At 41.6% G+C, this 24549-nt stretch overlaps 1 protein-coding gene across 1 annotated transcript in view; it reads left to right on the forward strand.

The window, feature by feature from the left end:
• The first annotated feature begins 1354 nt into the window (after window positions 1-1354).
• Window positions 1355-24549, forward strand: part of PSMB7 (proteasome 20S subunit beta 7) — a 66142-nt gene continuing 42947 nt past the window's right edge. Inside the window, exons 1-5 of the mRNA XM_055334211.1 lie at window positions 1355-1482; window positions 1874-1967; window positions 2772-2869; window positions 4498-4638; window positions 13057-13172. Of these exons, the coding sequence (XP_055190186.1) occupies window positions 1421-1482; window positions 1874-1967; window positions 2772-2869; window positions 4498-4638; window positions 13057-13172 (511 nt within the window). The 5' untranslated portion in view covers window positions 1355-1420. The remainder of the gene's footprint in view (window positions 1483-1873; window positions 1968-2771; window positions 2870-4497; window positions 4639-13056; window positions 13173-24549) is intronic.

The following is a 24549-nucleotide window of genomic DNA, read 5'->3' on the forward strand; positions in this document are numbered from 1 at the left end:
CGTCACTCCCTGTTTTTTCCTCCCTCCATATCCTGCAAACACCGATCTAGTTTCTGTCTTCATGGATTTGCCTAGTATGGATTTCAGAGAAGTGGAACCATACTATGTGCATTTTTTGGTGCCTAGCATCTTTCACTTTTGCACAATACTGTTTTAAAAAATGATTCCATTTATTTATTCATGAGAGATGTGGAGAGAGAGGCAGAGACATAGGCAGAGGGAGAAGCAGGCTCCCTTCGGAGAGCCTGATGCGGGGCTTGACCCCAGGACCCTGGGACCACGACCTGAGCCGAAGGCAGATGCTCAACCACTGAGCCGCCCAGGCGTCCCTAGCACAATACTTTCAAGGTTCAGCCCTGTAGTAGCACTTTTCAATGTTTCCTTCCCTTTTATAGCTGAATAATATGCTGTTGTGTGGACATACCACATTTTGTTTATCCATTTATCAGTTGATGGACATTTGGGTTGTTTCCATTATTTGGCTAATGCTAAATTATGCTGCTATGAGTATTTGTGTACAGGTTTTTGTGAACATAAAAACTTTTGATTCTCTTGGGTATATAATTTAGAGACAAATTGCTGGGTCTATGTTTACCTTTTGGGGAATCACCAAACGATTTTCCACCAGGCACGTATGAGGATTCCAGCTTCCCCACGTCACCACCAACTCTTGTTATTTTCTCTTTTTGATTTTAGCCATTCTAGTGAGCATGCGCTGTCGTTGTGATGTGCATTTTTTTTTAAAGATTTTATTTATTTATTCATAGAGTTGGAGAGAGAGAGAGAGAGAGAGAGAGAGAGAGAGGCAGAGACACAGGCAGAGGGAGAAGCAGGCTCCATGCACCGGGAGCCCGACGTGGGATTCGATCCCGGGTCTCCAGGATCGCGCCCTGGGCCAAAGGCAGGCGCCAAACCGCTGCGCCACCCAGGGGTCCCCCGATGTGCATTTTTTTAATGGCTAATGATGTTGAACATCTTCTCACGGGCTTCTTCTCGTTCACACTTCTGAGCAGCCTTTTGAGGTAGCTCTCATCCCCGTTTGGCAGCAGAGGAAAGCGATTCAGAGTTGAGAGGACTTGCTCAGTGCAAGGAGGCGGTGGCGTTGTCCGCCTCCTAATTACCACGGCGTGGAATTAACAGTAGAAACAGCTCTGGTCTGGTCAGCCGGAGTCTGGTCTCCCAAGCCACCAGCTTGGACAAGTCCTTTCCCTGCGCCGGCGTGAGTTACGCCTCCGCGCCACTAGGGGCGAAATACTCCAGACGCGTCCGGGCTCCTCTAGGAGCCCCGAACTCGAAGATCGAAGGCCCCGGCGCGGAGTTCGCCCCGCCCCTTCAGCGCGGGTCGCCGCCGGCGCCGGAAGTGCCTGGCGCTCTTCGCGGGCTGCTGCCGGCGCTCGGGCGGAAACACTTTCCCGGGAAGATGGCGGCGGTGTCGGTGTATGAGCGGCCGGTCGGAGGGTTTTCTTTTGATAACTGTCGCAGGTGCGGCCGTGCCCGGGGCCCGGTTCCAGGCGGGAGCGGGAGTGCGGTGCCGGGGTCAGAGCTGGGCCGGGGTCTGGTCTGGGAAGTCCAAACGAAGGGTGCACGGCGGGGCTTGCGGCCTGCGGCCCGCGGCCCGTGTGACTCAGGGGAACGGGGGCCTGCGGGTGGGTTTCTCTTGCGGCCGAGCCCGCCCTTCCACTTGCCCAGCGCACCCGGCCACTTTCCGTCTCTGCCTCTTTGGGCGACATGCGACCCCTCGCCGACGCACTGCACGTCGAAAAACGCGACTCTAGTCCTGATGTTGGGGGGATTCAGTGGCACTCTTGGTGCCGGTGCGGAGCGATGTGGCCCTGCCCTTCGGCGAAGGCTTTACTCTCTCCTGTTCTTTCAGAAATGCCGTTTTGGAAGCCGATTTTGCGAAGAAGGGGTACAAGCTTCCAATGGCGCGGAAGACTGGCACGACCATCGCGGGGGTGGTCTACAAGGTAAGCTGGCACAGGCCAGGAGCGGCAGTGACCGCGGATTACGGGAACCGGGCCGCCTGGTTTCCTTTGACTTATCCGGTCCCTGTCAGGGAGGGCTTATGTTTCAGAGAAGGGAAAAGGATCTTTAGAATTTGTCTGGAGGTTTTGTGTGCATAAAAACAGTTTATATTCTTTCCTCACTTTTTAGAGTTTTTGACGTGAGACCAATACTTTTTTGTCTTAAGATACTAATTTGGGAAGCAGGGTTATTTAATGGGAGAACACAAGATTTCGGGTCAGACAGGTCTGTTTAACCGTGTGACTTTTATGCTACTTCCGACGTTGGGCAAGTCACTTTCCTTCTCAGAGCCACACTTCCATCAGATGGACACAGTAATTCCTGCTTTAAGTTGTTGAGACGGTCAAAAGAGATGATGGTTATTGTTGTTTAAGAGTGATGTCATTTAAAAAGAAATTGACAGAGGTGGCTATTCCAATGGAAGGATTTCTGCATCTTAATCCAGACGTTTGCCATATTAGGTCTGTGATTTGTAAGGAGTTCACTGAATTTGTGAGCCTCGTTTGAAAACAGGAGTGATAATTCCTACCACCCACTCGGGATTCACCTGATAGCGTTATAACAAGGCTTTTCTTGAATTCTGAAAGTATAGCACAATGTTTTCCGAAGGAGTTTCAGCGGGGGGTGGGGGGGGTGGAGGTTTGGGGAAAGCAAGGTATGGCCAACATAGTTCTTCCTAAACCAGAGTAGAGAGCTGTGGTTTATATATGTGAAATTGTTTTAAAATGTGTGTTTTTGAAAAATAGGATGGCATAGTTCTTGGAGCAGATACAAGGGCAACTGAAGGAATGGTTGTTGCAGACAAGAACTGTTCAAAAATACACTTCATATCTCCTAACATTTAGTAAGTATCAATTAGTTTGAAGAGCTCTTATGTTTTCAAACTTGTCAGGGCTAAAACTGAATTTACTTTGTTCCTCACTAAAAGCTGTTGTTTAACTTGTATTTTCTTTTTCTTTTTTTTTTTTTTTGGTTTCCTTTGAATGGTATTTTCATCTGCCCATCACTTAAGCTGGTCACCCACAAGTTTTCTCTTTGCTTTAGTCTTTAATTTGCTTGGTCCCCAGTTATGCTTTCTGTATGCCTCTTGAAACCATTCCCTCCGCTAAAGCCTTGGTTCACATTCTTGTTTCACAGCAGGACTATTGCAGTTGTCATTTAAATGACCTCTGCCTTTGGTCTCTTTATCATCCACCATTTTGCCATATTGGATTTTGTAAAACACAGATCTGATTATGTCCCTTTCCTCTTTAAAAATATTTCAAGAGGGATCCCTGGGTGCCTCCGCGGTTTGGTGCCTGCCTTTGGCCCGGGGTGTGTTCCTGAAGTCCCGGGATCAAGTCCCACGTGGGGCTCCCTGCATGGAGCCTGCTTCTCCCTCTGCCTGCATCTCTGCCTCTCTCTCTCTCTCTCTCTCTGTCTCTCATGAATAAATAAATAAATAAAAATCTTAAAAAAAAATATTTCAGGAGACGTCTCACATTTCCACACTGCTTTCAGAATAAACTCTGTAGCATGGTATTTAATATCTTGCACAGTGCCACAGAAATTTACCTTTGCAGCTTATTTAGCTGCCATCACCCTCTTACAACCAGTTACACCGGATTGTCCCTTTTCCCCTCATCTCCAAGCTGTTTCACCTTTGCTTTTGCCAGTCCCTCTGCTTAGAATTGCCCTTTGCTCTTTGTTTATACAGTGTTTTTATTTTAAATCCAGCTTATGTGATACTTCTTCTCAAAGATCAGAATTAATCACTGTCTCTTCCAGGTTCCCATAGCATTTTGTACCTCTGCCACAGTATCGTATTATACAAGGTATTAGAATTTTTGCCTACTTTTGTCTCCTCCACTCAACTTTTTTTTTTTTTTTTTCCCTCCACTCAACTTTTAAATCAAGGGCTTGGATTGTGTCCTATTTTCTCTATTCTCAACACTTTGTTATGATGGGTACCTGGTAGTAAACACTTGGTAAATGTTAAATTGCAAGGCTTTTTAACATGCCTTGTTCTTTGGTACAACTTGGATATATTTTTATAGGATTAATAAAATGCATAGTCTGTTAGAGGCATAGAGGCTAATGATTTGAAATGTTCTGTCAGGCCACAGAAAATACATTTGCATATAACTAGATGCATAGTCTCAGTTTCATATTTAAGTTTTTTTTTTTTTTTTTTTATTCATGAGGGACATAAAGGCAGAGACATAGGCAGAGGGAAAAGCAGGCTCCCTGTGGGGAGCCGAATGCGGGACTGGATCCCAGGACTCCGGGATCACAACCTGAGCCAAAGGCAGACATTCAACAACTGAGCCACCAGTTTCATGTTTTTTTAAGATTGGTTAGTTACAGTGCAGAATATACTAAAAAACGTCTCTCTGTGTACCTGAACTTACTGGAAGTTATCCGAGAAGCTCCACTTCTAATTGACCCCTTGGGTAATTGAATTTCAGTTAAGTTTCTAATTGTATTTTTTAGTTGTTGTGGTGCTGGGACAGCTGCAGACACTGATATGACAACCCAGCTCATTTCTTCCAATTTGGAGCTCCACTCCCTCTCCACTGGCCGCCTTCCCAGGGTCGTGACGGCCAATCGGATGTTGAAGCAGATGCTTTTCAGGTAAGGCTTTAGGGTGGGGATTTCCTTTTTTTTTTTTTAAATTTAATTTTATTTAAATTCAATTAATTATCTTATAGTATATTACTAGTTTCATAGGTAGAGTTCAGTGATTCATCATTTGCGTGTGACACCCAGTTTCATCACATTACGTGTCCTCACTCAGTTACCCCATCCTCCCACCCGCCCTCCTCCAGCAACCTTTAGTTTGTGTCCTAGAGTTAAGAGTCTCTTATGGTTTGTCTTCCTCTCTTATTTTGTCTTATTTTATTTTTCCTTCCCTTCCCCTATGATCGTCTTTTGTTTCTTAAATCCCACATGTGAGTGAAATCACGTAATTCTTTCTTTGATTGACTTATTTTGCGTAGTATAATAGCTTCTAGTTCTATCCATATCATTGCAAATGGTAAGGTTTCTTTTCTTTTTTTATGGCTGAGTAATTTGTGTATATGTATATATCATGTCTATCCATTCATCTGTTGAGGGACATCTGGGCTCCTTGCATAGTTTGACTATTTTGGGCACTACTGCTGTAAACATTGGGGCGCAGGTGCCTCTTCGGAAGACTGTGTTTGTTCCAGGATGGGGATTTCTGTAGCATCTTTTTCTCATATCTTAGATTTTCAGCTGAGGGGATCTTGGAAGCTAGAGGAAAAACATTCAGAAATACACATTTTATTCTAGAAATCAGTTGTTACCATTTTAATTTCAGAAGGCTTTTGATGATGTATTTGAATTTATGGGGTCTGTCTTCCCCCCCATGAATAAATTGCATGTGACGAACCGTCATTTCCAGTGGCATAGGGCATTATTGGATTTAAAAAAAAAAAATTTCTCTTTTGGGACGCCTGGGTGGCTTGGTGGTTGAGCGTCTGCCTTCCGCTCAGGGTGTGATCTTGGAGTCCCGGGATTGAGTTCCGCATCAGGCTCCCTGCATGGAGCCTGCTTCTCCCTCTGCCTCTCTCTCTCTTGTGCCTCTCCTGAATAAATAAATAAACTCTTAAAAAAAAAAATCTCTTTTATTATAGTAAAGTTAGAACTGGACAGAACCTTTGAGTTCATTTTGTGAACACAGACACGATTGTTTTCTTTCTCCCTCTTTTAGGGACAAAATTACAGTGAAATGAAAAATTGTATTTGTAGGCACCTGTGAGTGGATATAACATTAATATTAGTGCACATTTATCTATCTCTTTATGCCATACCCTGTGCTTAGTGCTTTATGCATGGTCTCATTTTATCCTTTTCAGTCTGAGATAAGGGCTGTTAACATCTCTAATACTGAAGTGAAGCTGAGTCTTAGGGAGGTGTAGTTGCCCATCCAACCTGACCTTCACACCCTGCTGCTGACTCCCACCCATCGCACTCTTAGTTTTGTCTCCTTCCTTAATCATATCATTACCTTACATTTGTATAGTTCTCTTCTTTTTCAAAATCTGAGTCTGTTTCCTCATTTGCTATTTTGCTCCTCAGAGAGGGAAAAGAGCCCCAGTGTATTAGAGCAGAACTAGGAAATACCCTGGACATTCAGCCGTAGTTTAGAATTCCAGTTTCTCCCCTTGGGACCTGCATTATCTCTAACAGAGTCCTTTTCCTTCTTTGTAGATTTGTAGAATGTAGAATCAGAGTGCTTTTTTTTTTTATTTTTGAAGTCGATCAGAGATGTTTATTATTCTTGTCCTCATTCATTAGGCAACCTACAAAAAAAATATTTTTTTTTCTTATTTATTCATGAGAGACACGGTGCGGGGGGGCGGCGGGCAGGCAGAGAGAGAAGCAGGCTCCATGCAGGGAGCCCATTGCGGGATTTGATCCTGGGACTCCAGGATCACGCCCTGGGCCAAAGGCAGATGTTCAACTGCTGAGCCACCCAGGCGTCCCTAGAAAACATTTTCTTTTCTCAGCCTGAAGCAGCAGCAGCGGCATCCAGGCCTGTGAGATTAGAGGGAAATTAAAGGTTGTGAGCTGGCAGCACACAGGCCATATTCAGGTTGTAGAGGAATTGTATTTGGGTTACAGTGGTGTTTTGTTTTTTTTTTTTTGTTTTTGTTTTTTTTAAATAGTGGCTAATAATTATAAACTTTTTTTTAAAATTTTTATTTATTTATGATAGTCACACAGAGAGAGAGAGAGAGGCAGAGACAATAGGCAGAGGGAGAAGCAGGCTCCATGCACTGGGAGCCCGACGTGGGATTCGATCCCGGGTCTCCAGGATTGCGCCCCGGGCCAAAGGCAGGCGCTAAACCGCTGCGCCACCCAGGGATCCCCTGGCTAATAATTATAAATAGGAAGATAGGAATAAAAAAATCTGGATTTCTGGGTTTAAAAATTTTTTTTTAATTAATTATTTCTGGCCTTCATCTGAAAAAAATTCATAAAGAGGATGGGATAATAGGTGGCAGTAATCTGGACCTAAGTAGTAGATGTTGCCTTTAGAAGTGGGAGCATATGCTCTGGTCAGTCAGTCCCTGCCTAGTTTTACTTCCTTCCTGCCTCTTGCCTTTCTTTGAACTTGCTGGTTTTCATCTGTGAGTCTAGCATGGCCCCGGGCTCTCAGCAAGTGGATATGAGGCACAGTGGAGCTGTGCAGCAAGGCCTGTAACATAGTTCCTGTTTTACAGGTGAGAAGACCAGGATTTAGGAGTCTATGGGCAGGAAGCCTAGTCATAACTACCTAATCCATGCTTGGCTGTACCTAGCCCTTATGTGGGTGATTTCCACTTATTTATGTGCATGGTCATGTTCCTAATCCTGGATAATTATTGCCTATCAAATAAATTCTCCCAGTAGAGTGTGAGAACTTGTTAAAGCACATGGTTGTCAAGATTTCTGAAAACATTTGTGATTTTGGTTTCAAATTTAAAGCTCCCTCTGGTGGTTTGTGTGGTGCATTACATTTAAAAGACTTTTTAAACTTGTAAAATTGCAGTAAATAGCAAATTTTCAAGATTCCTTCCAGTGTCATTTAAAGCATCTAGCTAAACTTAGCAGATGTTTCTGTTAATCTCTTTAGAATGTTTTAGGAATTCTTTTTTTTTTAATTAATTAATTTATTTATGATAGTCACAGAGAGAGAGAGAGAGAGAGAGAGAGAGAGAGAGAGAGAGAGAGAGACATAGGCAGAGGGAGAAGCAGGCTCCATGCACCGGGAGCCCGACGTGGGATTCAATCCCGGGTCTCCAGGATCGCGCCCTGGGCCAAAGGCAGGCGCCAAACCGCTGCGCCACCCAGGGATCCCTGTTTTAGGAATTCTAAATTCACTTTTCAGTGTTTTATTATTTTTAGTTTAACATACTTTATAAAAATTAAATTTTATCAAAGTTTTGAGAGGAACATTTTCAAATTTAACCAGGATGATTGTGGTTCATTATGTTTCCTGACATTCTTGATGAATTACATAAAATGTAAAAGTGGTATAAGGGAAAAAAGCATAGGATTTCACTTCAGAAGTTTGGTTCAGGTCTCATCTAAAATGCTCAGAGTTTTGTAACCTTGGGCTATTTACCTCTTTCTTTCTTTCTTTCTTTCTTTCTTTCTTTCTTTCTTTCTTTCTTTCTTTCTTTTTTCTTTCTTTCTTTCTTTCTTTTTCCTTTTCTTTCCTTTCCTTTCCTTTTCTTTTCTTTTCTTTTCTTTTCTTTTCTTTTCTTTTCTTTTCTTTTCTTTTCTTTTCTTTTCTTTTCTTTTCTTTTCTTTTCTTTTCTTTTCTTTTCTTTCATTTTTTCATGAGAGAGAGAGAGAGAGGCAGGCTCCATGCAGGGAGCCTGATGTGGGACTCTTCCGGGACTCCAGGATCACGCCCTGGGCTGAAGGCAGATGCTCAACCACTGAGCCACCCAGGCGTCCCTCACTTTACCTTTCTTAGCCTCAGTTTCTTCCTCAGTAAGATGAAGATAATAGTTTCTGACTCTGACTTTGGAGGAGGAAATGAATAAAGAAGGAAAACTTAACAACAATGCCCAGTGTAGGGCCTAATGCCCAGCACAAGGTCTAATGCCCAGTTGGATCCCCATAAAACTCAGAGGCTGAAAAAGAGAACAGGATGTATTCTTCTTGGTGTATGATTAATTTTTCCCTGAATAACCCATTTCTGAGTCTGTGAATCGGTAATAAAAGGGAGTTTGATAAGCAGAAGTGGACATCTTTTACCTTACATAAGCAGTAGTTTTATTTTACTTGGGTGATGGCTGGATGTAGATGATGATTATGTGACTTGTTCCCTCTGAGCATGAGCCTCCTAGTTGAGTCTAATAGAAATCTTTGTGGTATATTTCTGTATTCCAAAAACTCTTTGAATATATAGAGGCTCTTATTTATTATATTAATTGTGTTTTTTTCCCCTTTGAAAGTAGCATATATTCTACTTGCTGGAGTCCAAAGGGTTCATAGAATACATAGAGTCTACACTCTACTGGGAGAATTTATTTGATAGGCAATAATTATCCAGGATTAGGAACATGACCATGCACATAAATAAGTGGAAATCACCCACATAAGGGCTAGGTACAGCCAAGCATGGATTAGGTAGTTATGACTAGGCTTCCTGCCCATAGACTCCTAAATCCTGGTCTTCTCACCTGTAAAACAGGAACTGTGTTACAGGCCTTGCTGCACAGCTCCACTGTGTCTCATATCCACTTGCTGAGAGCCCGGGGCCATGCTAGACTCACAGATGAAAACCAGCAAGTTCCAAGTATATTCCAAGTACAAAATTTGGAAAATTCTGAAAAGCCCAAAAGAAGAATAAGAATTTTACAGTTCAGGGAAAAATCATGTTTTGGTTGGCTGGATATGCTTCCAGTCTTTAGTTTCTTCACTCCTTCATTTGATCCTCTTTTGCTTCCTTATTATTAGCACATGTTCTCAGTAAAACTTAAGGTGGAAGATAGAGATAAACTAAAAAAATACAAAAATCATTTGAGTTCCTACCATCCATAAGCTGTTGGTGCTAGCAGGTTACTATATGCCTTTCAAGGTTTTTTCCGTTTACTAATACATGGTTCTTTAAAAATGGGGTCATAGTTGTATATTCTATGCTAGAATACAAACTGATCTTTTCCATCTACCAGTGCGTGTTGAATAGTTTTCATTTGGAGCATTTCACAATGAAAATCAGCTTTAAAAACATTACTGTAAAAGTAATATGTGATCATTATAAAAATTTCCAACACTGTGGAAATGTGAAAAGAAGGAAATAAATGTCAGCTGATGTTTTGTTACTTAGACACATACATTGTAAATCTTTGAGAACTATTTTTGCAGTCCTTTTATACCATGATATTTGCTCATTTATGTATTTAGGAAGGTGGAATCCTATGTGTTGTTTTGTAACTGACCCTGTTCACTTAAAAGCATATTGTGAATGTTGTTTCCATTAGTAGAAGAGTACAGCATCCAGAGTTTTACCTTGAGCCCATAGAGTTCTGGAGACCTGTGACCCTCCTGACATAGTAAAAAAAACAACAAAAAAACAAAAAACAAAAAAAAACCCAACCTCTATATGTACACTTACTAGAAGTCAGGGTTCTACAATATTAATAGTTTTTCAAAGGGGTCTGTGACTCATAAAAGTTAAAGAACCACTGATGAGTATCAATTTCTGCTGGTATCACAGTATTCCATTCTATAGATACAGCATAATTTAACCAATTTTGAACTTTAATTAACAGTATTTCTTGTTTTAAGGTATTATAAGGTATTCTATGAACCCTTTGGAACATAAACCTTTCAGGTACTTAACTTGTGTGATTAATTCCTTAGGCTGTATTCTAAAATAAATTCCTAGAAGTGGAATTACTGAGTCAAAGATATGCACATTTAACATTTTGATACATATCGTCAAACTTGCCCTTGAGAAAGGTTGTACTGAGTTGCACTGCCATCAGTGATAGAGAAAATGTCACACGAGTGTTGCATAGCTATCTCAGTTTATTTAGCTAATTCTCTCCACTTTTTTGGCATCATAAACAGTATTGCAGTAAACATTCCTGTGCATCCATTTCTGCATATTTGTCTGATTTTTTTTAAATATATATTTTTTTAATTTTTATTTATTTATGATAGTCACACAGAGAGAGAGAGAGAGAGGCAGAGACACAGGCAGAGGGAGAAGCAGGCTCCATGCACCGGGAGCCTGACGTGGGATTCGATCCCGGGTCTCCAGGATCGCGCCCTGGGCCAAAGGCAGGCGCTAAACCGCTGCGCCACCCAGGGATCCCTATTTGTCTGATTATATCCTTAGAATTTGATTCCTGGAAGTAGTTTCTGGGTCAATTTTTTTTTAAAATTTTTTTAAGGGTTTTATTTATTTATTCATGAAAGAGAGTGAGGCGAGAGATACGCAGAGACACAGGCAGAGGGAGAAGCAGGCCCCATGCAGAGAGCCTGATGTGGGACTCGATCCCGGGTCTCCAGGATCAGGCTCCGGGCCGAAGGTGGCGCTAAGCCGTTGAGCCACTGGGGCTGCCCCTCTGGGTCAATTTTTAAGGAATACAGTAACTTGCCAAAATATCTTAAATTCTTTTAAAGGCATCACACAGAGGTTATATTTTAGCTTGGAAGGGAATTAACTGATTATTATTGACCTTATATAAATAGCCTGTTTGGGTAGGCAGTTGGTGTAGTGGGTCAGGCACTGGGGTGGGAGTGGTGGCTCTGGTGATTCCCACTCATCCCAGAGCCCTGTGACCTAGTCTTAACCCTGCTACTACCTCACATGGCTTAGGACCAGATTCTTTTCCTCTCTCTTTTGCCTCTGTTTTCTTTTGAGACTGTTTCTGAACTCCTTTCCTGCTCTTTAATTTTCCATTTAAAACTGGAATATTCTTCCTTCCTCTCTTTTCTCTTTCTTTTAAAACATTTTACTTTTTTAAAGTTGTTTCTGTACCCAATGTGGGGCTCAAGCCCACAACTCTGAGATCAAGAGTTGTATGCCTTATTGACTAAGTCAGCCAGGCACCTTTGGAATAGTCTTTCTGAAATCAGTTTGGTAGTAAGGGAATAGGGGAAATAATTGGACTTGACTATTCTGGTTACCTAGAGTGCTTCCTGATGAGTAGTTATGTCTCATACAGTCTACAGTTAGGATTTGGGTTGGTTCTTGTGTTTTTTTGTACCAAGTGTAATTTTTATGTTGTTAGGCAAATTCATTATGTGTTGGTTTCATTTTTCTTCCCAAAAAGCTAAAGACTCATGGTGGAGGAATTTAAATCCACAAGTTGATTTAGTGTGGCAATTCTAATGGTAAAAATTGGAACCAAATATAGGGAAAGCAAACTGTAGAAGTAGAAAACCAACCAGATGAAGGGTCCAAAGGAACAAATACATGCATAATTGAATGGAGGTAGGATGGAGTGGAAAATGTATTCCCATCCATGTTCCTTAAGAGGCTTGGCTTCATCCTATGGGCAGTAGCAATGGGTTTTTTAGGTTATTGTGGAGTTACTTTGTCATTCACTTTCTGGCATGATGAAACATTTTTCTTTTACTTAATAAGAACTTATATCTATGATTATAATTTTGTGAATTTTTTCAAAAGAGAAGGTGTTTAGACATGAGCCATTTTCCTGTGAGGTTATGGTGAGATGAGGTTGAGAATTTGAACAGCAGCTCTTCAGTGTTAACTTTGAAAGTAGTTGATTTGCTGATCACTGAGAGTCGTGATGGGAAGAGTGCTGATAAATTGTGGAGTAAGCCAAACTCAGCTATGAGAGATTGGGCTGGTACTTAATGTCTTTGGGTTGGTTTTGTCTTCTCTAAAGTGAGAGTGGTGTTTGTTTTTTCTTTCTTTCTTTTTTTTTTTTTTTTTTAAGATTTATTTATTAATTTGAGAGAGAGAATCTGAAGCAGATTCTGCGCTGAGCACAGAGCCTGATTTGGGGTCTGATCTCGTGAGCCTGAGATCATGACCTGTGCTGAATCCAAGAGTCGGATGCTTAATGACTGTGCCACCCAGGCGCCCCAAGAACGATCCTCTTTTAAAGGGAGCAGTATGGGCAGCCCAGGTGGCTCAGCGCTTTAGTGCTGCCTTTGGCCCGGGGTGTGATCCTGGAGACCCGGGATCAAGTCCCACGTCAGGCTCCCTGCATGGAGCCTGCTTCTCCCTCCGCCTGTGTCTCTGCCTTTCTTTCTCCCTCTGTGTCTCTCATGAATAAATAAATAAAATCTTAAAAAAAAAAAAAAAGAGCACTATAACTGAGGAAATAGGCATGTTGGAAGGCCTCACAGGATTGAGTCTGGGCTGATAGTGGATGTCCCGACTTAAATTCCTTCTGTTTTGTTCCCTTAAAAACAGTAACCATTTAATGAAACAGCAGTGTAAGAAAAACCTTTTTTTTGTCTGGCTTCTCATACAGCTTTTGGTTAAGTGTATAGTGATGCAATGTAGACTCATTTTTTTTTTCTTATACATACTCTGATCACCAGGTATCAAGGTTACATTGGTGCAGCCCTAGTTTTGGGGGGAGTAGATGTTACTGGACCTCACCTCTACAGCATCTATCCTCATGGATCAACTGATAAGTTGCCTTATGTCACCATGGGTGAGTGTAAACTTTCCCTGATGTTTCAGAATCCTCAAATTTATTTACCAAGGTGGTCTCTCTCTCTCTCTCTCTTTTTTTTTTTTTTTTTTAAAGATTTTTATTTATTCATGTAGGAAGCCTGATGTGGGACTCGATCCCAGGTCTCCAGGATCACGCACTGGGCTGAAGGCGGTGCTAAACTGCTGAGCCACCCAGGCTGCCCAAGATGGTCTCTTAAAGAGCTAGTCTATTTCCTGTTGGAGGAGCCAGGGCAGTATAGTGCATTGACTCATTCTACATATACTTACTGAGTTCCTCTTACAAATAAGGTGCTGTTGTAGGTGCTTAGGATATAGCAGGGAACAAAATTTAAAGATTCTTGCCTGCGAGGAATTTGTATTTTAGTGAGGATAGATAGATAATAACAACTATTATAAATATATTAATGTTAGAAATTGATAGGTATTAGGAGAAAAAAGTAATGCAGGCGATACTGTACTATAGTTATGCAAAATATTACTTTTGGGGGAAACTGGGTCATGGGTTTACAGAAACTCAGTGCATTATTTCTTTTGTTGGCATGTGAATTTACCATTATTTCAAAACAAAAAGAAAAATTAATGCAATGTAAGGGGACTTCAGAGTGTTGGGGTGGAAGGCAGATTATAATGTTAAAATAGGATGGTCAATGTAGTTGTCAAGGTGAGGATTGAGTGGCGGGAAGCTAGACTGGAGGCCTCATAGTGAGAACATGCCTAGGAAGTGGATTGAAGTGTTCTTTTTAAGCTACGGTGACCAGGCCCCTCCTAATTTCTGAGAGATTAAAGCCATTTAATTCCTCAATGAACCTTGGTTTCCTCACCTGTGGAATAGTATCAATAGTATTTATATATGCCAGTATTTATAATGATTAGAAATTATTAGAAATATAAAGAATCTGGCCCTGTGCCTGGCCTTTAGTAGTAGGTACTCTTTTCAGACCAGCTTTTTTGACATTGGTACTTTGAGCTCTCAATGCTAGACAGGAGTATATATATTTTTTAAGATTTTATTTATTTGAGACAGAGAGAGAGAGAGAGAGCGCGCGCGCGCACATGAGCGGTGGAGAGGGGAAGAAGCAGACTCTACTGAGCCAGGAGCTCAATGCAGGGCTCGATCCCAGGACCCCAGGATCATGATCTGAGCTCATGGCAGACACTTAACCAACTGAACCATCCAGGTGCCCCAAGAGTTTTTTTTTTTTTTTAATGACCACCAAAAAAAGGAGTGATAAAATTGAGATTTTCAAATTTTAACTTTTATTTTAAAATTTTTTAAGGTTTTTATTTATTTATCCATAGAGACACACAGAGAGAGAGGCGCAGACACACACAGGTAGAGGGAGAAGCAAGCTCCATGCAGAGAGCCCGATGTGGGACTTGATCCTGGGTCTCCAGGATCACGCCCTGGGCTGCAGGCGGCGCTAAACTGCTGCGCCACTGGGGCTGCCCTATTTTAAATTTCTGAGTCAAGTTGTACAGATACAGAAATTTGAACAGGTTATGTATAGCTGGTATTTTTCCAGCTGTTGTTTACCTCTTACATTTTTTGTCTTGGTATCTTAGTTCTGAAGAGCTAGGAAAGTGTTACCTTGAGTAGTTTGGAAATTGCCAGTTTGAGACCTTTCTGTTCCATTGTGTCATCTAGCCCCTTAGAAGGTTTTATACAACAGATGTTCCCTGTTTGTTGGGGAGAATGATTTACCCCCAGATACCATATGGATGGGTCTTTGTAATTATTTTAAAATGAAGTAAAATGAATTACTTAAAGTAATTTTAGAATTGTTCTGAACTGCTTTCTTCAAATATATTTGTTATCTCCATCAAAGTACTGTTTTTATTTCTCCCTGTCTGATGCGTTTAAATAGTGGGAAAGGTGAAATAGCTTTTTTCTTTTCTTTTCAGTGGTTTCTTTTTTTTTTTTAACTGAAAAAAATTTTGTGCTTGCAGAAAAGTAACGTAACGTGCAATGAGCAGTCATATACACTCTTTTTTTCCCATATACACTCTTTACTCCTCTTTGTTAACGTTTTATCACTCTTGTTCACTCGTATGTTGTCATTGTTATTCTTAATTTTTTGTGTGGAATCATTTGAGAATAAGTAGTAAGGAGCAGACACCATTATCCTCCACCTCTAAATCCTTATGATGTTCTACATTGCCTTGATAAAATCATCACATTCAGGAAATTTAATGTTGTTACAAAGCAGGTTCATTTTTAAAAATTGGTTTCTTTTGCTTTTGAGCTATAGTAATTTGACTTCTGAGCACAATCCTGAATTTAGGAAAATTTGTTGAAAGCGAGCAGTCAAGCAATGACACATTGTGTGCTTTCCTGGCCAACAGCGATCTTGCTGTTCCAAGTCTAGTGTGAACCCAGGGTGATGGTTCCACAGCCTTGAGTTCATAGCACGCTTCTGTTTAGAAATCGTTAAACAGTTTGATTTTGTTATCATAAAAGACAGGAAGGATTAAGGAGGAAATAACTGTAACATTTGATTTTAATACGTAAGTAAATAATTAAGCTTTGGTTTGTTCATTATTTATCAACTCTTCCTTGCCTTCTGTGTCTAGGCACCGTGGCAGGCTCCACAGATAGAGATGAATGTGTGGATCTTTGCCCTCAGTCTACTCACAGTGTAGTGAGGGATCCAGATGTATAAACTGACAAGGGAAAAAAAAAAAAAAGAAAAACTGACAAAGGCAGTACAAAGGGGGAGGACCAGGGGAGAAAGGATCACATCGAAGTGGGAGGACTTCAGGAAAAGTTTCACTTCACATGAACTGAATCTTAAAAGAAGCCAAAGTTACTTTTGTTCATTTATCATATACTTATCTGGCATGCACCGTGTTCAGGCACTGTGCTAGGTGCTGGGAGTACAGTGGTCAGCACAGCACCTGCCCTCAGAATTTACAGCCTCATGTAGGTGACAGGAGTTAGAAAAATCCATACACAGTCATCTAAAAGAATGCACAGTGCCAAATGCCTGGAGGAGAAGAACAGCAATGAGAGGAACAGGAAGGACTGTGGATGATGGCTGTTTGGAAGTCCTTACTGAGCAAAAGAGATTAAAACATTTTATCATGAAGGTAATTTATGAACATGATAAACCGTTTAAGTGGGAATAGTACGTGAAAAGTGTGTGTTTCATATCCCTCCTCCAAAGTAACCACTCTTAAGGGTTTGTGTCTTTTCCAAAAAATGTTTTATGAAACATTCATATATCTCTATCAGTCTCTCCCTATTAAAAATAAATGAAGTCCTACTATACACAGTTTTTTTCTATTGTTAACTTGTTTTGAAGAAGTTCATTATTAGCACATGTAGATCTATATCATAATATCACTAAGGATACATTATATGGCTTTATCATGATTTATTGACCCATTCTATTGATGCATATTTTGGTTATCAGATTTTTGCAACACAAGTGCCTTGTTTTATTTATGTAAGTACAGACTTCAGATAAATTACTAGTGGAATTTCAGGCTTAGACTATGAGTATGTATTGCTCAGAATTCTCTGTTGCAAATAGTAGAATTACTGAATGATTTAAGAAAAGAAGATTATGTTGTAGAGGATAGTAGGGGACTCCCAGAATAGCTGGGAGATCAGGCACTGGGTTTGGGGCCCAGAGCTGTGTCAGAAATCATGCTGCGGAATAGGCCCCTGCAGGTGAGTGCAGAGTGCTCCAGACTGCACTGCTGCCACAGCTGGTGCTGGGGCCTGGCTCACTGCTTAGCCTCCCTGACAATTTCAGGAACCCGGTCTTCCTGCCATCCCTTGTACCACTGCCAGAGCGTTCCTTATAGGGGAGAGTGAGTGCTTCTGATTGGTGAAGCTCAGTCATTCATTCCTAAAGTGCTGGGATTCCCCAGATATAGGAAGAGACTCATACTGTACATATTGCCACTGATCAGCCCAAGAAAGTGACAGAGGGCCATATAGTGCATTCTGCTTTTTGAGAGCTGTTGCCAAATTATCCTCCAAAAAGGTTGTCCTAGTTTATATTTCTATCAAGAGAATATGAGAATGCCTTTCTCTTAACAACCTTACCAACACTGGGTATTTGTGCCAGTCTGATGTGTGAAAGATGGGAACTGGTAACAGTAAGCTGAGACCTGAATGGTAAGTAGGAATTAGCCAGGAATTCTGCTGCCCTGCTCCCTTTCCCCAAGGAAGGACTTCAGGCCCTGTGTGCACTAGGGTCTGGTGTGGTCGAACTGAAGGGCCAGAGTTTGCCAGATGGATGAGGCAAGTGCAGTGGGTAGGGGGAGTGTTCGGGTAGGGGGAGTGTTCAGTGCAGGGGCTGCAGCCGAAGCAAAGGTGTTCTAGAGGGTGGAACAGAGATATGACGAGAAAGCTAGGCTGGAGAGAGTCCCAGTGATACAGGCCCAGTTGTTTGGATTTTGCCCTTGAGGTTCCCATCTAAAGTTTTCATGCCGGAGAGGGATGGGATGAGATTGGCTTGTTAGAAAGAACAGTCTTACGGCTGCAGGGAGGAAGATTGGCATGGAGGGGGTCTAGAGGCAGAGAGGGAGATTGCATTTGGCCAGAAATATTGAGGATATAGTGGGGTCTAGTGACAGTGGGGATGGCCACTGTCATTACAGAGAGCATTTAGAAACCAGCCAACCATCAGGCCAGATGCCAGGTGTCTTGTCTTCGTCCTCTCCTGACTTTGCAGGATCAGTCCCTTCCTGGGTCTTGACTGCAGAGGCACAGTTAACTCCTTTGCTTGGGGCCACTTCCCTTCCAGTTGGGCCCCTTTTCCTGTTTTCTTTCCTGTTCCTCCTCTAGCCCTCTGGCAACGGAGCCACCTTGTATCTCTCACCCTCCCCTGGGCAGGTGCCTGCACCCCATTTTGTAGTGCTGCCTTCCTTCAGAAGGCCTGTTCTGCCCTGAGTGTTCCTGCTGGGATCTAGCCTTAGAAGCTGTTTCCTCGTGACTACCCCAGGCTGAGTTAGCAAGTACCTCTCAGGGCATAGGTGTGAAACATGATTCTTCCTCTGCCCTAGCTCTGGTCCCTCCCAGACATGTGAACATTTGAGATCTCTGAGAATAGAATCCTGTCTTACCCCAGTCTCAGGGAGTCCTATGTGACTTGGTGAATATTTGATTGTGAAATAATTTTCTGGTTTGCTAACTTTATTGTGTCAAAAAGTATCTGAAACTTAGCATTAGAAACCTTAGCTACTGGTTGTTTTTGGTGACCTGTTTACAGTACCCTTGGACTAGAGTTAGTTTAGATTGTATTCCTGTGAGAGAATAGCACAAAGCATTGCATATGTGGTAGGGCTTCTTTTTTTTCTATAAAGCTAAGTATTGGGGTGCCTGGGTGGCTCAGTTGGTTAAGCAGCTGCCTTTGACTCGGGTCATGATCTCAGGGTCCTGGGATCACGCCCCGCATCGTGCTCCTTGTTCAGCAAAGAGTCTGCTTCTTCCTCTCCCTCTGCTGCTCCCCCTGTTTGTGCTTTCTGTCAAATAAATAAGTAAAATCTTAAAAAAAAAAGGCTAAGTATTATTTCAGATTTTTTTTAAGTCTTTTTTTTTTTAATTTTTATTTGTTTATGATAGTTACAGAGAGAGAGAGAGGGGCAGAGACACAGGCAGAGGGAGAAGCAGGCTCCATGCACCGGGAGCCCGATGTGGGATTCGATCCCGGGTCTCCAGGATCGCGCCCTGGGCCAAAGGCAGGCGCCAAACCGCTGCGCCACCCAGGGATCCCTATTATTTCAGATTTAAGGCATATTACGGAGTGTCTCTGTGCCAGTCTGCTAGTACTGTCACATTATTTACAGTTAAAATTTTATGTAGGGGATGCTATGTTTGCTATTTTATTGATGAGAAACCTGAAGTTGGAGAAATTTATGGTAAGTTGCTCATTTTTGCTTTGCCTGTAAATGGCAAAGCTGGCATCTGAACTCTCGTAGCTCAGAGAAGCCCCTGTACAACACAGCTGCTTTGATTTTTTTCATTCTACTGAATACTGAAAATATACAAATTCCCAAAAGGAATTTATTTGTTTTGCATGTTTTCGACTGCTTAAGTGCAGATTTTTTATCCTGCATGTTAAAAACAGTATTTACTGAGACCGCTTTGTAGTTATCAAAGGAAAAATTTAAAAATTATACAGTTTTACCATCCAAGACAAAATGATTTTTACTTTTTGATATTTTCTAATCCAAGTCCATTGTAAAGAGGAATGCTTTACCACAGAATGTAAAATAAAATAGAGTTTTTGTACTGCTCTGGCTCTGTGTTGGTCATTTTTTAAGTTTCTTTTTTTAAAAAGATTTTATTTATTCGATGATAGAGAGAGAGAGAGAGAGAGAGAGAGAGAGAACAGAGAGACACAGGCAGAGGGAGAAGCAGGCTCCATGCAGGGAGCCTGATGTGGGACTCGATCCCTGGTCTCCAGGATCACGCCCTGGGCCAAAGGCAGGTGCTAAACCGCTGCGCCACCCAGGGATCCCCATTTTTTAAGTTTCTTTTAGCCATTGTTCACTTTTGAGCAGGGCTTGCATGCATCTTTTCCTGGGGTGGTAGCTGTGCAGGGCTGCCTTTCTTCTTAACCAGGCATTTCTGGCTCTAGTTGCTGCTTTCTTCCTTCTTTCTCCCCTGCCTTCCTTCCCTTCCTCCCTCTTCGTTTCCTTGGTTCCTTTTTTTCCCCCTTCTTTTCTTTGAGGGAGTAGGGAGCTGAATGTCAAGGGAAAACTCCACAATTTCCATTTGGTGGATTTTGTTTTAATTCATGTTATACTTGACCATTGAACAATAGGGGCCAAGAGTGGGTTAGGGGTACCTACCCCCTGCACAGTTGAAAAATTCACGTTTTTGACTCTCCAGAAACTTAAGTATACTAATAGTCCATTAGTATATTCCATTGATGCATATTTTGTATGCCATATATATCATATACTGTGTTCTTACAATAAAGTAAGCCAAAGAAAACATTATTAAGAACATCATAAAGGGGATCCCCTGGGTGGCGCAGCAGTTTAGCGCCTGCCTTTGGCCCAGGGCGCGATCCTGGAGACCCGGGATCGAGTCCCACGTCGGGCTCCTGGTGCATGGAGCCTACTTCTCCCTCTCCCTCTGCCTGTGTCTCTGCCTCTCTCTCTCTCTCTGTGTGTGTGTGACTATCATAAATAAATAAAAATTTAAAAAAAAAAAAACATCATAAAGAAGAGGAAATACATTTATAATACTGCATTGTATCGAACAGAATTCCCATATAAGGGGTTCTGTGCAGTTCAAACCTGTTGTTATTTGGGTTAAGCTTATAAACCAAACTTAAAACTACAGATAGAATGGAAAGCCTTCCTAAACGAAATGTTCCCATGAAGCATTAGCATTCACTGTGGGATTGAGGCTTTCCATAAGAGTAGCATGAGAAAATGAATATTTCATGTAAATTCTCCTGTTTTAGTTAAATTATGAGTTTTTTATTATGAGAAACAACAAAACTTTGTAATTAATCTTTTTTTTCCTTTCCTGAGTGATTTGACAGTAAGAGCTGGAAGCTACAAATTACCCACAAGACAAGGGTGTCTAAATTTTGTCTACCCATGGGCCCATATTGGCGACTAGCCAGGTGCCTGAAGGCTACTCTTAATTTACATTGAGTAGAAGACACCTGTCTTTTTCGTGCATCTTTAACATGTTGGCACAGCTCATTGAGCACAGGGGTCCAGGAGCCTCCTCTCTGAGGGCTTGCCTGCTTCAGGATTTACTTGGGAGAAGAATGCATCAAATTCCTTGTGGTGTGGCCCTTGGACACCTGTCCTAAATCTTTTGTGTACGTGATGTTGACCATAATGATAGCAACGTTCATCCAGCAGCTTTCTAGCTGCAGTGCCAGCAGCTGTCATGAGATGCTTTTTTTGATTTAATCTTTTCAACATTCCAGGGTGGGTACTGTCATCCCTGTCTTACAGTTCTGGAAATTGAGGCTCAGAGAGGTGTGCTGAGGTCATATAGCCATGGCATGCCTGAGCCTGGTATGGGAACTGTGGCTTCTGTGACTTTCCCCCCCTTGGCTGTGTTGTTGGCGTGAATGGTGTGTGTCATGTGGTCCAGACCAAATATGATTTGGTCCATTCTCAGAAAAGAAGGGGCCCCTAGGTTTTATTATTTCTTTTTTTAGGAGAATAATTTGCAAGAGACTGTAGGTGATTGATTAGTGTGATTGTTGAAAGCCAGATAGGATTCTTTGATTTTTCTTTATTGAGAAAGGGAAAAGGGCTTTGGTTGTATGTCTTATAGACAAAATGTGGGCTCTTTTAATTCTCAGATTAATTAGCTTATTCTTTTAACTTGCCAGCTTTTCTTTTATTAGGCAAACTAAAGTAGTGTCAGGAGAAGCTTGGGGACCATCTTTTGCTATTAGTTTGGCAGTGTTCCTTGTAGCAGCATTGGCAAGGTATGTAAAATTTTTATTTTTGCCCACTTATTCACATAAGAATTAATATGAATAAAATTTCAAGCATGACATTCCTGGAAATGAGGCCCTTGGACAATTTAGGAATACTAACTTAAGGAATAAACATTGCTATGCATCATTAGGGAAGACTTGGGGTCATTGCCAAGGCCATCCAGGTAAAATTTGATCTCCAAATAAACTGGTTGTACGTTTTCCTAATTACTGAAATATACCTCTTAAGCCCCAGTTTACAGAGCCTCCTAGCAATTAAAAAGATTTGGGACAGAGTAATAAACATACTGGATGTCTCACCTTGTGGGCAAAAAAGAATCTTGGAATTAAGTTGGAGCATCGGTAGGGAATTCAGACCTGCCATTTTCTCCATATTTTTACAGTAAAGTGCAGCCTTTGTGCAGACATTTTGGTATCTCCACATGACTTGATTTTGAAAATTTTCCTGCTCTGGATCAAATTAGTGCACTACAAGATGGCAAATGTTTCTTCTACGTTCGTTATCAACTCTTAAATGAGCTGTGAACTCAGCATCACTGTATGTGGTTCATAGGCCTACATAAAAGCCATCTCGGAGGGCATGTGGACTTCATGGCTCTAGCATCCTGGAAAACTCTTTTTCCTAATAGTGTGGACCATGTGACTGTGCAGGGGTTCCACAAGCTTGGGTCTCCATCATGACTAGAGTGATGCTCAGAGCTCATTTTCTATGAAAGGTACCCTGTTCTGTTGGGGGCTTTGTCCAGGCAGCTAGGGACTATTTAGAACACCACGTCTGTAACCACCTGAGGCATAACCTAGAATCCTAGAAAGAGATGGAAGTCCTGGCTCAGTCCTAGTCCTCCTTGACCAAGACTGGTCGCCTAACCTTTCTGAACCTCAAATCTCTCGAAAAATAAACAATTTTCGAGAGAAAAATTTTTTTTGACTTGGGAAGGTCCCAGGGTTTTTGGGGTACTGCAATGTAATGTGTGTGAACACGATGTAAAAAACCATGTTCTTTTCTGTGCATTTGTTGCTCTTACCATTATTTTTCCAGTTACTGTGGTATAGTAAAAAGAGCTGGTCTTTGGAGTCCAACTGGGTTCAGATCTAAGTCCTACATTTATTAGCTTTTGACTCTGATTTCATCTGTAGAATAGGGCTTAGGGGAGCTCTCCCATGGGAAACCATACAGAAAAAATTCTTTGTATGTAGCACAGCAAAGATGTTTAGTGCATATTTAGTGCTAATAACGTTCCCTGTGTGCAGTTCAGTCTATACTAAGATTTCCCTGGAAGTTTTTCCTTCTTTGATTCAGTATGATGCGTTTCAGAAGATTTAAAACGTAATGTGCAGTGCTTGGGTTTTACATGTTAACATTTATGTTGCTGCGAAATGCTAGGAAATGAAACAACTGGAAACCAAAAATCCACAAAAGTTGGATTATGCATCTTGATTTTCTGTTTACTGTGAAGGTGGTACTAAGCCAATAGATGGTGCCGTAAGTTAGAAAATGAGAAAATACTTACTTTTAAAACTCATCCTTCTATTGCAGGGAATGTAATCTAGCCAGCCCTCACCAGTTCTTAATCTGTTCTGATTAGGGTGATTTTGTTCTTGATTACATGTAAAAAAAATATTTAATATCTCTTGTAGGTAAAGTTGAATTAATGTGTAGGGTGTTGTTCTTGCTATTTTTTCTGCTCTGAGGTTCGACCATGAAGTCTTTTCTGATGAGTTCAGTCCCTACTCTAACCCAGGGAAAAGCCCTTGCCAGATGTACTTTTTAGAACAGTTAAATCCAGTCCTTGCAGTTTTCAAGTTCTTTGCTTTAGACCCTACTACAGAGAGAGTGAGGCTAACTAATTCGTTTCTACCTGTTCTTGTTCTAGAATTGGGCCAGAATTGGCTTTGGCTATGAAAAGTGCCTTCGTACTCTTATAACCTAGTGTTCAGTTTTAACTTGCTTATTAGACACACCAATTGGAAAGTCATTTTATGCATCAGAAGACTTTCACTGTAGAGTTCATAGAACTAGGGATTTGCTGCCAGTCATAACTGCTATGACTAGCTGTGTGACTTTGGGTAGGTTCCTTCACTTGTCTGAACTTGGTTGGAGATAATAACAGCTAGTCCATAGATGGTGTCAGTGAGGAAATATATGTACCAGTGCTTTGCACATTTTTTTCAGTATGTAGGATTGTCTGTTGTTTGCACACAGGCTCTGTGGATGAGATAAACCTTTAGTGATGATTAAGGCTAGGTGTGTTTTATGAATTATCAAACTCTGTGTTCCTTTGTTCTTGAGGGTTCAGAGGGGCATGAAAACTTGAGAAAGGCCAGCAAAGTGGAATAAACTGCAATTTGGAAAGTTATTTTGAAATGTGGACCAGAGCAGAGGATGCCTTTGAAAAGACCTGTCAGTTTGGACTGCTTTGAGCTCCTGCAGTAGGAGGGAGAAGCTGTGCCCTGTGCTCATGACCTGAGTGTTGGGGTCCTGGCAGAGCGTAGTGATGTGGAAGACTAAGAGAGGCCTATTTTAAGGTAATTCTCATCTTCTGTCTTATCCCCCTAAGCAGAGAATTAGGGGACTCACAGAGGAGTCCTCTGTTTGAAGGAGAATAATTTTCTGTTCTCATACTTTGTGGCATTTCTTAAAAATACGTGAATAAAACAAAACTTTCACTTTAGTCTAGGTGCATTGGTTTGTTAGTCTTTTCTTAAGTGTTTATAACCTATCAGGTCGATGAGACGAAGTTGCAATTAGAAGAAAAATTCCAAGGTGCCTGGGTGGCTCAGTGGGTTAGGCCTCTGGGGTTAGGCGTCTTACTCCCGCTCAGGTAGTGATCCTCAGGTAGTTATCCTGGGGGTTGTGGGGCAACCCCGTGTCACATGGGCTCCCTGCTCAGTGGGGAGTCTGCATCTCTTTCCCTCTCC

Source organism: Nyctereutes procyonoides, unplaced genomic scaffold (assembly GCF_905146905.1).
Source record: "Nyctereutes procyonoides isolate TBG_1078 unplaced genomic scaffold, NYPRO_anot_genome, whole genome shotgun sequence".
Lineage (NCBI taxonomy): Eukaryota > Metazoa > Chordata > Mammalia > Carnivora > Canidae > Nyctereutes > Nyctereutes procyonoides.